The following is a 16,687-nucleotide window of genomic DNA, read 5'->3' on the forward strand; positions in this document are numbered from 1 at the left end:
TAAATTAACCATTCGACGCGCTAGAATCGGTTAGTTGGTACCGTTGCTATAAAGAAGTGACTACATTGCTACATTTGAGTTGTTCTTAATGCGTACGCACCTTTCCCCTATTAAACTAATCCACAAAACCAGTGAAAAAATAAGCTTGGTCAGATCAGTTAACGAGTGGTAGGAGAGTGAAGTTGACAAATTTGAATCGTGCCTGTCGTAAAGTGCTTTTGTGGTAAAGTTCGTGTAATAATGCCCTTGCAGCCACGTATTAACCTTACTACCTGCTACAGAGTGCCTCTTAAAACCTGATGTGTAAGATTTTTTACCTGATTTTATTAAAGTGTAGAGAATTCTTTGAACACTGCGCTGAGGCGCTAATCTCTAATTGCGATACAAAAAAACCTTCATTTTTATTTTTAAGAATTCCGTTTCATATCGAATTGATGTTTTATTTGGTAATTAAGATTCCGGCTGTCATGCTTCAGCCGGACTTTGAACAGGTGCTTTTTAGAGGGAAAAGTTCGTTAAATTCGTTAGAAATTGAGTCTAATCAGTCGTGCAACTAATTGCAGACAGGAAATTTCATCGATGGACTACGAAGAAAACACAATTTTAATCTTAATAAAGTGCTCTGTTACATTTAGTAAAATACCTTATATAAACGACCTTAACATTTAAATTAGTAATGCGGAATACATATGAAAAAATCCCTAAAAATTTTGGTTCTGATGTGGGTCATCAAAAATTTAATTGCAATTATGTACGGATTTTATTATCATCATCAAAAATCTAGAAATTGAGAATATAAAAATTTTGTTAGTTTGAAAGTTATTTCCGTATTTAAATATCTGATTTTAAATGTTAAGGTGTGATTGTTTTTCCGACTACATTATTTTAAATGATTTACATAAATAAGCATTAAATTAAAATAATTGGTCCTGAAAAAATAAAGCTTTGCGTTGAGTCAAGATAAACGTTTTTCAGCGCTTAATTAGAAATAAGATTTTGCGGAAACAATTGTATAACTGGACTGCATTAATTAGGCCCCCTTTTCTTTTCAGATATGGTTTTCTCCTAGCACGATGCTTGGAGCAGAATGCGGCGCGAAATGGACGTAAAGAACTCAAAAATCACGTAGCACAAAATGAAAGAAATATGTTCACAACGCAGGACAACCTCCACTTTGAAATCAGCGCAGTTGAATCAGTTGATCTCCCGATGATTCAACAGCAGCGAGATGTTGAAGCACATGTTAAATACAAATGGGGTTGTCGGAAGCCGCGTGTCCCGTCCAGATAGTTCCATGGTGATGGAACCTAGGATAGACCAGGCAGCCCATAGATACAGATCACCAAATGCAAACAATTCGAGGATATCCCAACAATATCCTCTTAATGTTTCTCAACTTCACTCTCAGAACAACTTGGACAACTCAAAGCATTCTATCTACAGCAACACAGTCTTGCCACCTGCAAATAAAACCCTTAATGGCGGTCTTAACATATCCAGAGTTCGCAATCAAAGTACTGTTAACAAGTTTATCGCTAAATCTAAACAAGTTGGCGTTAAGGAGATGCTCGTTAGTTTAGGACTTTTGTGCCTAGTGAGTTTGTTGTTGGCGCTATTATCGTTGATTTTTCTTTTGAAGATTTCTCCAGTGACCGCGAACGATATAAGAGAGCTGTTGAGAGCAGAACAATTAACTGTGATAACGGCCGAAGAGTATGTGGTGGTGTATGAAGTGACGTTGGCCTTATGTGCTTTGACCTTATCGCTTAATTTATGTTGTCTGTTAGTGTGTGCTATTCAATTCTTGTTTGCCGTTAAGTTAGTTAAAAGCCCACACGGCGGAAACGATAGGTAAGTAAATACATGGCCTTGAGGATCTATCTCCATTTTACCCGTTAATAATATACCAGTAACCAAAGCCAAATAATCACTTCATAACTTGACTTTTTCTTTTAATAAATTGATAATAGAGTTCGCTTCTCTTTTCTCATGAGTCAGCGAAAAAAACAGAAGTTACGATTCGGTTTTGGTTGCGGTCAAATTTACCAACTGTCACCCCCCCAGTATTTATTTATTTTCAAGTTGAGAGTACAAAAATAAAATTCTAATTTAATTAGGGTCCCGCGAGCTTTGTGTCACAGATACAGAATCCATCACTTGGTATATTCAAATTGGTTTAATAATTGAAACTATGTAGTTCGGATACGACAAAACTGGTTCCTTGCTGAATTCCATGCTTATATATTTAAATTATTAGCGTTTGTAGCATCACAAGTTCTCAGTTCTTAATTTATTTTTAACTTGTTGCTCACCTGTACAATCTGAGATATATTTCCAGGTAACAAAATAAGAAGTTTACATTATAAACATGACTCAAGGTGTTAACAGAGAATACCAAGCTGAAATTTTACCCTATTTTTGAGGTGGCTAAGAATATTTTCGTGCTTGTGTGACAAGTAAAAGGGATTTTCTCTGCTTTTCAAAAGAAATCCAAATCGACGTGAAATAGCGGTAAAAAGACAATTTATGTGTTGAGAACTACTGATTGTGTGAGCTATTTTTGGAGCTTTTTTAAGGTAAAATGGACGAATTTATTTTATATTATAAATTTTCTTGGACAGGTGTGCATTTTATAATTTCCTGTTAACACGATGAATGCAAATTGCGTAAAGCACAAGTACTTAACATTGTTTACAACTCGTTACAACTTCCATTAGTAATTAACAATAAATAATTAATCGCATTTGTCGTTAGGTAATTGTAGCATGTTGTCACTTTTGGTGAACGTATTTATGTAAATTATATAATATCTGTGCTGCAAAAAAGAACATTGGATGTCTGAGTGAGCGCAAAATGACCTTTACATTTTTCCATAAAAAAATCATCGAAGGTGATTCGAACGAGCTCCGTCTGCATAGTTCGTCTTTAGATCACAAAATTCTCATCGTACTTTCTGTGAATAGCATCCAATTTCCGTTCAGGTACACAAACTTAAAACATAATTATAGAACCGTCATTGCACGGAACAGGAAGTCGATAGATTTATGAATTTATAACAACTAACTACTATAGCCTGATTTAATTTTTCTTATAGATAACACGAGTACGCAAATGTATAATAAACTGAGATAATAACTGTAAACAATAAAAGAAAAAACAAACACCTTTGAAGCACATTAATATGCAGTTATTCAACTTGTTACACTCGACTTTATTTAACTCACACGTCGCATTTGTTATGTTTATTGATATTTTAACATTATTATTATCAATATACACACCATAATTATTGCTTTAATTTAATTAATTTAGTAGCGCCTACTGTGTTATGGTTTATATTTATCAACAAATAAACATGTGCATGTTGCGTTGTACATATTTCCCACGTTTTCTTTTCAACATATTTTTGCTAGAGCTAAATTCTTGTGACAAAATCGAGGTTGCGTTGTCACGTCAACTTGAAATCAGTGGTGAAATAAAAAATTCTGTTGTGATTTTTGGTGTACTTACTTGCTTTGTTCTGCGAGTGGAAATTCTTAGCAAACGAAAGCATAAAACCTTTGAGCGTATTCAAGCCGCTTGCATTTTAATGCAAATATTTATTACAGATTTTTATTGTGAGTCAACAATTAAATATAGAACAGTTACGTTACGCAAAAATCTCCATAATAAATGAGGAGAGAGACTAAAGTATTCAAGGTATGTTGACATCAATATATCAACAATGACAGTTCTTCCTTGTATTGAAAAATGAATACGGAAGAAAAAGAAAACATAATGAAACTGTTATTTCGCCTTAACGGGAAAAGGTTTATTTTTTCGAGCTTGATTTGAGACGAATTGTCAGCTAATGAAATGTCGGCTAATAAAATCCTAATGTGTAGCAATTAATGAGAGTCGTAGAAAACCGGTTGGAATTTTGTCAGCAAATGAAGCGTAGGATCTGAAATGAATCAAAGAAGGAAGTTCAAATGTGCCCTAATTGTGCTACGGTGTACTATCTACAATAAATGAACTTCAGCCTTGGATGTCGTAGCGCTTGCATACCAACAATGTAAATTACACCTGCTACTACGCGGCTACGAAAGTGAGGTCTTCCCGCATTCCTTTTCTTTTTTTCTATAGAGCCAATAAACAATTCCGTAAATACGACCGTTTTTCCGTCAGGTGTCTGGCGTTTCCTTCTTTTTAAGAGCCTAAAACTTGGTAGCTTGGAACTTGTTGCAAGGAAAGTCATTTTTTAAACACAAACTATGCGTTAAACAAATAATGAACGAGTGTTGACTCTTTCTATTAACGTCGTTTTTACAGACATTGTTTTGTTAATGAAACTTTCACACAAATAAAAAGTGATAAATAAAGACCAGCCTGTATCTACAAATGTTTCCTTAAATTTGGAATTTAGACATTAGAAAACCATTTCTGGACTTATAGAATAGAAACTGATTGAAACTTGCACCTGTTATCAGCAGCGCTCAATCTTGCCACTGAAAACCAGCTCACCAAGCAAAAGAATCATACGCACTTTCCCTTATGAATTAATTTGCTGAAAATGTGAGAATTCTTTGAACCTACAGAATGTGTAAATATTTCTTGTTAACTTATCAAATTAAGTGATCTCATCCACGTTCTGTTCATTACTATTATTACTTAAGTACGAGACATAAAAACCAATTTTGCATGTTTGGGAGAATCCGTCACGCATAGTAATTTAAAACAAAGTATTGACTTGCATATGTTAGCAAGAAAATCGAGTAGAGTTTTTGACAGCAACAAAAAACAAAAAGTGGATCCTTGAAATAATGAAAACAAACATTCATTCTTAGAAAATTGTAGGCTTCTGTGATGGTTGAAAGTCAGATACTGAGTCTGAAACGTAAATTTCTTCTGTAATTTCATACGAAGAGGAACTTGTTCTAGCAATTTGCAATCCAAAGAAAGTGGTTTTATTTCCTTTCTGTAATAATTACCAATCAGGAAATGCGAGGTTTAAAAGTAAAGGTTTAATTTATCTGGAGAATCGTAAAGTTAACGCAAATTATAAATTGAAGCGAATAATTTATTATCGTTCTCTGGCGAGAAATTGGTAACGAAAGGATTTTCAATTTTTCATTTGATTGATACATTCACTCATTTTCCTGCAGCTCGAGTATATTATTATTATTATTACTTAACGTATGCATTTCAAATAATTGTGGTTTACCTCAGAAGAATGTTAAACACAAGGTCTGAAGTGTCATTTTACCGGACATTTCAGGTAAGTAGGTAGTTAAGCATATCAGGTTTCGTATATAAGGATTCTGTAACTCAATTAAAGGTTTCACTCTCATGAAATTAAGTAGTCGCGTGTCTAAGTATAATATTCATCCTGCAGACTTTCATAAATTGCTCAAAAGTGATTCTTTGACTGTTTTTTTTTTCGTTTCAGAACTAACAAATATCTGCAGAAGTCTTCAGTGAGTCGAGTCTGCGCCGTTGGAGGTTTCTTCATCTCAATCCCAGTATTCTTGACCGGTAGTGATAGTAATGATTGTTAGCATTAATTACGTTGGATTTTTTCCAGGTATTATTCTCTACACGTTCATCCAGTTCCATTCAACCCCTGCCATCGTCACGAGTGTTTTTATCGGTTTGGGGATAATTTTTTGTGGTTGTGCGATGGTTCACAACGTGTTCATTTGGCAACGCGAAAAAACGAACGCTGTGAAAGAATTAGCTCTGGCTCAACACGAACAATCGCACACGCATAATTCTTTTCATAGTGTAACTTCACCAACGACGCAGTTAAATCATTCGCATGTTAGTCATGTGAACCATAGTTTCGGACACCCTGTAGGATCTCCGATTCATAATAATAATCCTTATATAGTAAGGCCGTCTACTACTACGCCTCCGACTGCAGAAAATTTAAATCTGACGAAGTTATCTCATCCGAGGGAGGCTAGTGGTAGTGTTAGTCCAGGAATGCCTAATGCAACCTTGGAACTTAGCAGTGTGGCTACCACTAATTCGCCACATGAACTTTCGACGCTAGTTTAGAACCAGTCATTGTTAAAAATTATTTATCGAAATATTTTGTACATACAAGTATATGAGAACTGGCTGAAGGGAATTTAAAACTTGTATATAGATACTTACCGCTTGTTTCACAGACAGTATGTTTGTAGTCTATTTTTAAATGTACATTTGTGAAATTTCAAAGAGTTTTTAGTACAAAACAGTTTCACTGCCTATTTCAGGTTTTGATATTATTGCCGTCTGTTATTACTGTAAACTAGATTAATATATTTTATATACTGATTTTATATCTAACAAATCGCCTTTATATAAATAAATATTTTAAATTTACAAACTACATCATTCTTCAGGAAGTTCGAGGAAAAAATCCAAATCTAAGATAGAGTTGCTAATGACCTTCATTAGCATTAATATCCATTACTTTAGAGTAACAATAACTGTACGTTGAACTATTTGCATAAAATTTCACACTCCACTGAACCTTTATTATACGCCGCATCTTCTTTTTCAGAAGAATTAAATTTAATTCTCTCATTTCTTCTTAATCTCGTCCTGTAAAAAAACTAGAGTATGTTTTAAATATTTTATTAACACTAAAATTTTACAAACTTCCAAAGTTATATAAATGACAACAGAACGGAACAAATGTACCGAAAGTAATGGCAAACCACGGAAATCTAAAACAATTAATACTCAATAAATCCTAAAATCAATATCGATATGATCGACAGCTCTCAGAACAGGTACAGTTTGTTAAGAAAATCATATTTTTTCGCCATTTGTTTTATTATTTATCGGTGGCTGTAGTAAATCACAGAATTGTAGGAGAGCTTCCTTCAAAGGTCTCGAAACTTGAGTAGAATTAGTAGTACTACATTCTACTAGAAATGGGTACAATTTTATCAAGTGTTCCCAGGCTGTACTATCTTCTAGAACAAAAAAATGTGACGCTCGAAAATTAAAGTTGTCTATTACCTCTAATAGGCGCCTTTTTCATTGATATGATGAGAGTTGTTACAGCCTTCAGCACGAAGGAGATTTCGGAAAGGCGATACCTTTAAAGATAACGTTAAAAACATGAAAAACAGTTTATAAGTTTACCTCGGCAGTGGACACTTTCCACTGAGCTTTTCGTCTTCTATGTACTTTTCCAAAACTTCTTGGAACCTCTGTAGGAGGGACGTTACAGCAAGTTGTCCGGCTAGATCATCGCCGTTGATCAGCAAAGCTTTATTGTCGCCGTCGATCAAAGAAAATTGTAACAAAGTCTCGAAACATGTCTTTGCGAATTCTTCACGAAGCGTCAGTTCGGAATCAGTGTCGTTTTTGACGTTAGTTGCTGAATGGATTGATCCTTTATTGAGTAAAATCACAACCTGCATTATGAAATCTTTCGGTATTTGACTCGAAAAAGGCAAAACTTCCGTTCGTAATAACTCTATGAGTTGGCAGTCTGTTGCTTCATCTGTTACCATTTCGTCTAAGCCCTTATCTGCAGGGGCACAAACACTGGGAAACAAAAAATCGTTAAGTGTTGCAGCGAGCTCGGTCCACATGGGAGCAAACTGATTCCCGTGGGTTCGTGCAACTTTTAGGCCAGTCTTCAAAACGCTTATTAAGCTGTTTGCTGCTAATTTCCAAATGCTGTTGGAAAAACAGTTGTATTTTAAAGCTAACGGTTTGTGGAGTGTTGCTACAATTCCATGGAGAATATTCGCACTGATGACTTCAGGGTTTTCCGCCGTTTTTTCGTACAGTTTAACAGTTATATTCATTGCTTTTTCACCAAAAGGAATATAATTCATGGTTACCCAATCGGAAACTTTATTATGTTTGTCTTGTTTTCCCACATTGGGAGGCGAACAAGTAAATTTTGCAAAAATCAACAATCTCTTGAAGATTTCAGGGATCATCTTACTGTTATTTCTGGAAAGTGCTTCTTTTTGTAGAAGATCCATAGTGTGTAAAACTCCATCATGGAGTGGCGTTAGACTAACATCCGAAGACGTCGAAATGATGTACGGTGTGGTCTCACCGTACACAGGGATACTAACAGCATTAGTGAGCACCGTCCCCAACTGTTTTAAATCATCCAAGTTAAAATTACTTTTAATATGTTGGAAAACACTTGGGAAAATTTGAACAAGAGCTGTTAAAAACGTTTGACTAGGAAAATACAAATCGCTTGACCCCTCTGTTCCTAACACCGGTACTGTAATATCGGTACCAATCTTCACCCAAACTTTCCACGCAATGGACCAAATCTCCCGATCTTCAATAACTGCAGTTTTGTTCTCAATCGCCTGACTTTTGCTTAAAAATAGAATCTCCTGGAATGACTTCAAAGCAGCTATAGAAACTTCATTGTTCTTACTCAAGGCGGCATTCTCTATAAACTCCAAGAGAATCGACCAAGCTCTAGGAAAATCTCCCAGTGCTTGCAGCAACTGTCTTTTAGTATTAAACACGCGTGCAACTCCTGACAAAGTCAACACTTGAGTTTCAGCCCACTGTTTTTGAGCTGTGTTTCTTGTATGATGGATCAAAATGTTACCCCCAGCGTCAACTTTCTCACTACTGGCAGAGTTCGACAAACTTCTGACTTTGTCAAGAAGGGGAAACAAGACTTGCCATAGAATTGCTTGCCACGTTGATTGTTTTAACAGTCCGCCATGAGCAGAAATTGTGGAAAATAAAGTCTGACCTGCTGATTTTCGTACAGCTGGTCTTGTGTCTACACAGAGTTCTCCCAGTCGTGCGTATAAACACATCCAGAGTTTGTCGAAACTTGGCATATTTAAAGTTCCGGGGAAATCCGGGAGAATCGTCGTGTCTTCTGTCAGGGTTTGACTGAGCTTACCTTGGTTTTGGTGGAAATAATCCGATATGTTCCACATTAGCCCCACAGCAGTGAGAGAAATGTTTAGTTCTTGAGTTTGTGAACCGAACTTTGCGACCGTGTCCACGCAGAGTGGTAAGCATCTCCATGGCATGACTGGTAAAAAGTCGGTTATAACCAGTTGTAAGCACTGAAAAGCGATTCTAATTAGGTTCTCCCTGAAAAAGAGAAGTTATTTAAATTCGATGAGAGTACCGACGTACCCATGTTGGTCGTTAACCGCTCCTATTATCCCCAAAACCAGAGGCCATCCGTGTGATAATGTTTCCCCAGCACCATGTAGAATCTCAAGAACACATTCCAATTGTCTTTGTCTCACATCGCCATGTGGAACTGACGACAATTCAAACAAAGGTCCCAAAAGCAACGTTTGCAACTTTTGATTATCCCTCAATGGGACTGTATGCTTATAATGTAGAGCAGACTTAACTAAATACGTAATCGCTTCGACTCCCCATTCTCTCATTCTTATATGTGGATGGCGACAAACTTCCAATAAATGATTTGTGAGAGGACGCCAAAGAACTTCGATTCTTGGCATGTTAACTAAACCAGTTTCTAGTAACTTAGCGACAGCGAAAAGAGAAGGTTCCCGATTCGAATAAGCTAGTTCCATGGCTTCTTGCGAGAGCTTACAAAGAGCGTTAATCAAATGATGTAAAGCTACGTCGTCCAAATACTGGCTTGATTCAAACAACCGACTCAACATCTGTGACAATACTGGCAAATCTGCCATTACTGACGTTGTTATAACAGCATTGGAATCTGTGGTTAAACGGCCAGCTTTTAAGCTCCCGCCTGTCGATGGTTTTAGTCCCAGGATCCAAACCAAGTGCTGTAATGTTGTCAGGACTAGATGCCAAGAGGTACCAAGAATGCTTCCATGGCAGTGGGCTAGACTCAGAAGGGCGCGCATAGACTGAAGGTTTTTTGAGGTCAGCATCACAGGGCCCTGCTGGGTACCTGCAGGAACTGAAGACGTGGGCAAAGGCGTCCCAACTGCCACAACTTGTTGCCTGTAATCAGCCTCGCCGTACTGCGCCACCAATTGTGCGTTCAATTCTTGATTATGACCTGAAAAATCACAATCATAACAGCACAAAAATACAACAAAACCGACCTGTTCGTAAAGCAGAACCGGAAGTAACTGTATTTAAGACAGTCAATGCGTAATGTGGAGGAAGTGATGATTTACAGATCGCTGTAATAAATGCATCTCTTGGAGTCTCCAAGTTCAATTCACCACAAAGTGATGCGTAGGTTTGGATAGCTTTTAGTACATTTTCAGTGATGGATTCATCGGTGCTTGCGTCAATTAGAGGACTAAGCGCTGCTAAGAGACCACACCAACTGGATTTTACTAACTGGCAGTACAATTCTTTGTCTACTTCTTTGGGTGGGGGCGTGGATTCATTTTCGGCTAGTTGTTGAGGCCCAATGGTGATTTGTAACGATCTAATTATCTCTAAAAGACTTGCGTAAGCGATGGAAATGCCGTAACCATCGGGAATTGCTGGGGGTTCGATTTTATCTAGCATCTCCAAACTAGAAAAGAAAAATGTAGGAGCTGAAATCGAGAGCTGTCAACTCACTAGATTGATTTTGATTGACCGGTTGGAAACGTAGTTACTATCGGTAACCAGACACCTCTTAGAAGAAATCCTGGCTGTGGGGATACTCCTGGACCTGCAGGTAAGCCTCCCAGAAAAACAGGAGGTTGTCCTTGAGTTATGTTTACTGAAATTTATTTCCCAATTAGATTGAATTCATGGCAATTAAATAGACTACTTGTATTGTTGATCTGCAGTTGGGGATTGACAAAAAGCGATTGTACGTAGGCTCCCAACGAATTTACAATGTCCTGAAAAATGCTAGTGGTGTGCTTATTGAGATCATAGCATTTGCAGAACGAGTTCAGAAGTTCCGGTTGAATGGTCATTTTGTGTAAAACTTCCAAAGCTAGAGACCGCTGCCAAGTTGGTTTGTCAGGGTCCAGAAACTTGACAATGAGGGACAGAAAAATTTCACACTCTGTCACCTAAAAACAAAAATGAAGTGACCAGCAAATTCATTACATCCTTACCAGAAGACTGTGATACTTCTGAATTAAAATGGAGACGACTCTCAACAGTCTCATGCTTATGGGGAAATAAGGCTTCTCAAAAGAAGTAGCTTGCTGCACACTGGACGGCAATGTACTCCTATATTTTATGTTCGGCGAGAATAATTTAATAACAAGAGCACAAACACGCTCTTTTAATAGAAAACTGAACTCTGCATTCTTGTAGAAAACAACTGAAAATTGTGTGAGCACAGATTCTAACAATTCAAGTCCAAAAGTGCGTGTCATTTCAGTCATTCCAATTAGCCAATATGGTTGGTCTGCATTAACTAATTGAACCAAGTCTTGGAATAATAAATAAGCATCAGCTGCACATAGGGGTAGACCTTTAGGAGGCGTCCCACTTGGATTTTTGAAATCTTCCATGTTGATTTGCCTGGGTGTGGGAGCATTTTCAGATTTTGATAACAACTCATCTTCAGCTACTACACGTTCAAATACTAAAGAAACTAGTTGCCTTACTGTAGCACCTGCTGTATTAATTGTTGTGGAGTTTTTCGCAAAGTGCAGGCGGAAACATAACACCAAAGTCTGGAAATTTGGATTAATTTGGAGATGGTGGTAAAAAGATGTGTTACCCTCGCTAGAGTCTCGCCGTGGACTACTGTATTTGTGGTAAGAAGCAAAGTCACAGATTGAAGAATTTTTACTTCTTCAATTCCTGATTCCATTAAAGTCCATAATGTATCAGTAATATAAAGAGCTCCTTTTTGATCAATTAATTGGTGTGTTATGAGCTTTTGAATGATTTGTAGGCAACACTGAAACACACCCAATGACAAATATAGTGACTACAAATATACACTTACTTTAATTAACTTGACATCCTTAGTTTCACATCCTTGAGACAATGGATAAATAATTTGATTAATAACATAATAAATAGGTGTTTGTGGAGTAGACAATGCAGATTTTAATTTAATTACAGCTTCTTCACAAGACTAAAAAACCGTCATAAGAAAAATTACACTACTTTCTTAAAACTGGTTACCTCTTTTATTACTGGATATTTCTTTTTTGATTCTAACGCCAGGTTCTTGAAATCATTTTGTAACGACTCTATAAATGCCGCTGAAACTTCTACATTACTTATTCCATTTTCATACGCCATAATTTTTGAAAAAACGACCCAAGACCAGAGTCTTCAAAATATTAGGTGAGCTGGCACTTGTCAAATGTCACTGTCAATGGGTCAGATTGTTTATTTACTAAATTATATATCACATGGTTTGCACATATCTAAACAAGGTATTTTACTCCGATTTCGATCTAATAACTCTACACTATTGTCATTGCTGGATAATTCGCAAATAACCAAACCCACTATTATTATAACAACACATCACTGAAGTTAGCCGTTGCAACCTGTCAACATTCTATTACTACCCTGTCAAATTGTAACACGTAAAAGTTCCCTAGAATAGTTCATCACATATTTAATTAAACACTGTTCAATGGGGCTGATCTAATTAGATGAGACATTAATAAGAGAGCTATTGTGGATTTTATTTTTATTTTTAATTCACCAAGTCCTGTGGAATTTGAATAATTTAGTAACATATCTAACGTTATTGGTGAGATTCTCAAAAAAAAGTTTACCTATCTTCACAGTAGACAGACAATTGACAGTTTCATTGAATTTCAGTGTAAGGTTTTTGCAGAATTTGCAATGTGGTACGAAATTATTCCAAGCTTTGGAATTATCGTTGTTGCGATGTCAGCCCCTCATGGAATAGCGTACATTGCGAATAAACTCACGAATGGGAATGTGAGCTGTTATAACCTAAAATTCGTGTTTTGTTACATAATATTTTTGCTTATAGTTCTATCGTCGCTCGATTTTGAGTACAGAGGAAGCGTTACAATACTTAAGGGACACAAGGCTTAGTGGAGATCCGTATAAACTTAAGGTAAACACAGTTTCAACCTTGTTTTTGTCAACCACAGGTGTATAACCTATAGAAGACTTCAAAACTTTCTTTTAAATACCATCAATTAAGTGTTGTCATGAAAAAACGGAAATGTTATGAAGTGATCTGTAGCGAGTGTGGTTTAATTTTTGACAATATGTGCAACTGTTGTATATTATGAGATTGATTTTGTTTCAGGGGTTGGAAAGTATTCCAGATAAATAAATTGTTATTAGTGGTAGTAATGTGTGAATAAAAAATATTTAATAAAGAAAAGGAAAAAGTTGTATATGGTTTCTTACTTTTTGACCTGAAATTTAATGTATGTACATTTAGTTTGATTCTATTGTATGTTTATCATAGGCAGACCATAGGTTTCTGTACATGAGCTTACAAGATCGGAAATTATTGATTTAATTATGCGCCTTGCGGGTGGACAACCAGCAATACTTTCGTCTCACATTTGACCTTCATCTAGTAACATCATTCTTGTTTCTTAATGTTGGTGTGATTGGCAGCAATTCCAAAACGTTTGAATGTTTGAATGTTTTTGCATAAAAGTTTTTGTTGCTTTCTATTCTCTTCTACTTTTTTCGGATTTCTAGACATTAGTTGCTTTGCTTTTTGTAAACTAAACAATAGCTGAGATTAGTGTTTAAAAATGAGTGGAACACAGAAAAAGGATGTCCAACTTGTAAAAGTGTACATCAGGCAAAGATAATTGAAAAATAATGTAAAACATATTCATACAATTTTTTTTGTTGCAGACCTTTAACATCTTTCGAGATGGAAACAAAGCGACAAAATGTAGTCCAACATTCATCAAGCAACGAGATTTTGTTAAAATTAGGATCTACAGAGAAAAAGTATTATTTTGATCAAGTGTTCAACAAGAAGTCCTCTCAGGAGGAAATTTACAATGTTGTTGTTTCTCCGATGATTGGGTTTGTGCTTTCTGGGTATACATGTACTGTGTTTGCATATGGCCAGACCGGTACTGGTAAAACATACACAATGGTTGGTAAAGAAGTTGGACCAACTACTGACTTTTACAATGTAACTTTTTCAACTTGTTTTTTTTTGTGTAGTTTAATTGCTAGTTTCTAGGATCCTTCAATTGGAATTGTACCTCGCGCAGCTATAAAACTGTACGCAGAACTCGCGCAACTAAGCGTGGAACACACAGTCAAGGTGTCTTTTATTGAGATTTATAATGAAGAAGTCCGCGATCTTTTAGTTAAGGATGGCCCCCCATTGAAGTAAGCTACATTTCTTTCAAAATCATTATATTCATATCGTTCCTCCTTAGGATATACGACGACCGCGACAATAAAGGGGCAACTTGCATAAGAGGTGTAAGTGAGAAAGTGGTAATTAGCGTTGAAGAAATCTATGAACTACTGACTATTGGGTCTACAGAGCGCCAGACAGCCTCTACCAACTTGAACCGGCGCAGTTCTCGCTCTCACACTATTTTTACTATTGTTGTAAACACGCAAGAAGTAACATCAGATGGAGAAGTTGTGATGACTAATGGGAAGCTCCACATGGTTGATCTAGCTGGGAGTGAGAACATTGGTAGATCAGGGGCCACTGACATGAGGGCTCGGGAAGCTGGTTCCATCAACAAGTCTTTATTAACTCTAGGAAAAGTCATCAAAGCTCTAGCTCAACATATGCAACATATTCCTTATCGAGAGTCTAAACTAACTAGGATCTTACAAGACAGTTTAGGAGGAAAGAGTAAGACTTGCATGATTGCAACATTTTCGTCTTGTATGGACGGTTTTGACGAGACCCTTAGTACGTTGGATTATGCACACGTAGCCAGAAGTGTAGCCAATTGCCCTACTGTAAATATCAACAGAATACAAATCAATAGTCCGAATGATTTCCAGAAGCAAATCGTAGAATTACGCCAAGAATTAAACGTAGCGAGAGCTGGTGAGGGTTTCTACATGGATCCTTCTACCTACGAGAAAATTAACTTTGAGATCAAGAGCAAGAACGAGAGAATATTAATCTTGACACAAGAAATAGAACGAATCAAACGGGCATTGAGTGAAAAACAAAAACTGTATGATGATTTGAGTCAGTCAGCTGAACAAGTTAGTTCGAATCTAGAGGATCTGAAGACAGTACTGAAAAAACAAAAGCGTAAAATCAAAACGTTCCAGATCACGAAAGAAATAATGGAGTCACAACTCATGAAGTTAACGCAAATTGCACAAGAATTGTTTGAAGCTTGTGAAACCACGACAAAGCAAGAAGACATTTTCTACAATAAATACAATTCGCTTTGTGATTACACGTGTAGTAACGCTGATGCAGCGAAAAAAATCAGTTCGCTGGGAGTTGGAATTGTGAATCAAATCTCCGAGTCTGCTGAGAATTTTTATCAAGATCAGACAACACAGCTTGATGAGGTCAGAGAAAGAATTAAAATAGTCCACGACTTGGACTCGAAAAATTCAGAACACCTTGATCATCTTTTGTCGAAGATGAACTTGAAAAAGGAAGATTGGGACTTGAATTTTGAGCTTCTATTTAAAGACAGTGGCTATAGTGAAGATCAGTTTGAAAAGCGGATTATGTCGTTTTTTGAAAATAGTCGTAAAGCACGGATGGATGACTTGGATCAAGTTGAAAAGAGCTTTTTTCATATCAAGGACCATGTAGAGGAAGCGAGTACAAAGATAGAAGCACGACTAAAGAAAAGCGAGAATTTGGTAAGCAAAACATGCTAATTGAATAAAAAAAATTATAGATATTTTCAGATAAATCAACAATTGGCCCGCGACCAAGAAAATAATAAAAATCGACAAACACTCTTGCAAAATATGAAATTAAGTTTGTTGGCTCAAAAACAGAACTTGGAGCAACAATTATCTCAAGCTAAAAGAATGGAGGAGTTGCAAACTGAGATCTTACAAGAATGTAATTTACAAATAGAAAGTAAGAAACAAATGCTTAAGATTACAAAAAGTTTAAGAAATGATGAAGAGTTGTTTGAAGAACTGGGTAGAAACGCAACAGAACAATGGTCAGAGGTTGAAGAAGTAGCGGAAAATTTTAAAGTGGTAAATTTGTCTTGAGAGGTCTCTTTCTTCATTTAATCTTGTCTATTGTAGATGGAGCCGATGAGCTTTCTGACTACCATTATTCAACAAGAAATTAACAACGTTAAGGAGAGTGGAACGTCTTGTGAAACTACTATTGAGGATAATATGTTTGAAGCTGAAAAATGTAGTGGTTTCAGTGAAATTTTTGATTCCAAAGTAACTCATAACGACGATGTAAGTACACATGATGCGATTTTAAGCATTTGAATTTCAGGATTTTAAAAACACTTTGGGCGAATGGTCGGTAGAGCTCGAAACAATTGAGGAAAATTTAGATGAAATAACAGAAGAGCATATCAAATTTTTGGTGAATAAGTTCAACTGCATTGTATCAGCTGAAAAAGCTCATGAAGATGAGGTAAAGGAGTTTATTGAGAAATCAACGCAGGAATTAGAAAACTTGATGAAACGTATTAAATCGCATGTTCATGTAGGTGATACACCTGTAAAGGCTGTATTTGAACATCCCAAAGTCCCCAAACTGCAATCGATAAAGAATGTTCATGAACAGTCTGAGCACTTTGTTATCGAATTGTCTTCCGATTCGGATTAATTTAAATTGTCTAAATTGTATATATTTGTATTAATTTTGAAATTAATTAGTGCCATTGTTTTT

At 36.3% G+C, this 16,687-nt stretch overlaps 4 protein-coding genes across 6 annotated transcripts; 3 read left to right on the plus strand and 1 right to left on the minus strand.

Annotated features, from left to right (window-relative positions):
* On the plus strand, positions 1-6,352 carry LOC148167270 (uncharacterized). Its single transcript, XM_088047830.1, has 4 exons — positions 1-303; positions 1,053-1,851; positions 5,429-5,514; positions 5,564-6,352. The coding sequence occupies exons 2-4, from the start codon at positions 1,229-1,231 to the stop codon at positions 6,037-6,039; spliced, it is 1,185 nt and encodes a 394-aa protein (XP_087903956.1). The 5' UTR covers positions 1-303; positions 1,053-1,228; the 3' UTR covers positions 6,040-6,352.
* Positions 6,353-6,587: 235 nt separating this feature from the next.
* mon2 (Mon2 homolog, regulator of endosome-to-Golgi trafficking) lies at positions 6,588-12,406 on the minus strand. 2 transcript variants are annotated; one of them, XM_088048180.1, is made up of 11 exons: positions 12,031-12,406; positions 11,849-11,980; positions 11,618-11,800; positions 11,001-11,570; positions 10,706-10,955; positions 10,510-10,654; positions 10,038-10,462; positions 9,121-9,991; positions 7,120-9,075; positions 6,994-7,073; positions 6,588-6,944 (listed from the first exon to the last, which is right to left on the minus strand). In XM_088048180.1, exons 1-11 carry the CDS (start codon positions 12,148-12,150, stop codon positions 6,781-6,783), a joined length of 4,896 nt encoding a protein of 1,631 aa, XP_087904306.1. In that variant the 5' UTR covers positions 12,151-12,406; the 3' UTR covers positions 6,588-6,780. The 2 variants fall into 2 exon arrangements, with proteins under 2 accessions (XP_087904306.1, XP_087904304.1); XM_088048178.1 differs by having other exon boundaries at positions 6,588-6,947.
* Positions 12,407-12,613: 207 nt separating this feature from the next.
* On the plus strand, positions 12,614-13,238 carry ND-MWFE (NADH dehydrogenase (ubiquinone) MWFE subunit). The gene is made up of 3 exons (XM_088048185.1): positions 12,614-12,807; positions 12,863-12,949; positions 13,148-13,238. Exons 1-3 carry the CDS (start codon positions 12,709-12,711, stop codon positions 13,172-13,174), a joined length of 213 nt encoding a protein of 70 aa, XP_087904311.1. The 5' UTR covers positions 12,614-12,708; the 3' UTR covers positions 13,175-13,238.
* A 92-nt stretch (positions 13,239-13,330) lies between these two features.
* LOC148167273 (uncharacterized) lies at positions 13,331-16,675 on the plus strand. Of its 2 annotated transcripts, none has more exons than XM_088048181.1 (6): positions 13,331-14,005; positions 14,057-14,208; positions 14,259-15,678; positions 15,727-16,029; positions 16,081-16,245; positions 16,286-16,675. In XM_088048181.1, the coding sequence occupies exons 1-6, from the start codon at positions 13,736-13,738 to the stop codon at positions 16,622-16,624; spliced, it is 2,649 nt and encodes an 882-aa protein (XP_087904307.1). In that variant the 5' UTR covers positions 13,331-13,735; the 3' UTR covers positions 16,625-16,675. The 2 variants fall into 2 exon arrangements, with proteins under 2 accessions (XP_087904307.1, XP_087904308.1); XM_088048182.1 differs by having other exon boundaries at positions 16,081-16,227.
* The last annotated feature ends 12 nt before the right edge of the window (positions 16,676-16,687 follow it).

This window comes from Gnatocerus cornutus, chromosome 10, assembly GCF_029298725.1.
Source record: "Gnatocerus cornutus isolate USDA-ARS CGAHR chromosome 10, icGnaCorn1.1, whole genome shotgun sequence".
Classification (NCBI taxonomy): domain Eukaryota; kingdom Metazoa; phylum Arthropoda; class Insecta; order Coleoptera; family Tenebrionidae; genus Gnatocerus; species Gnatocerus cornutus.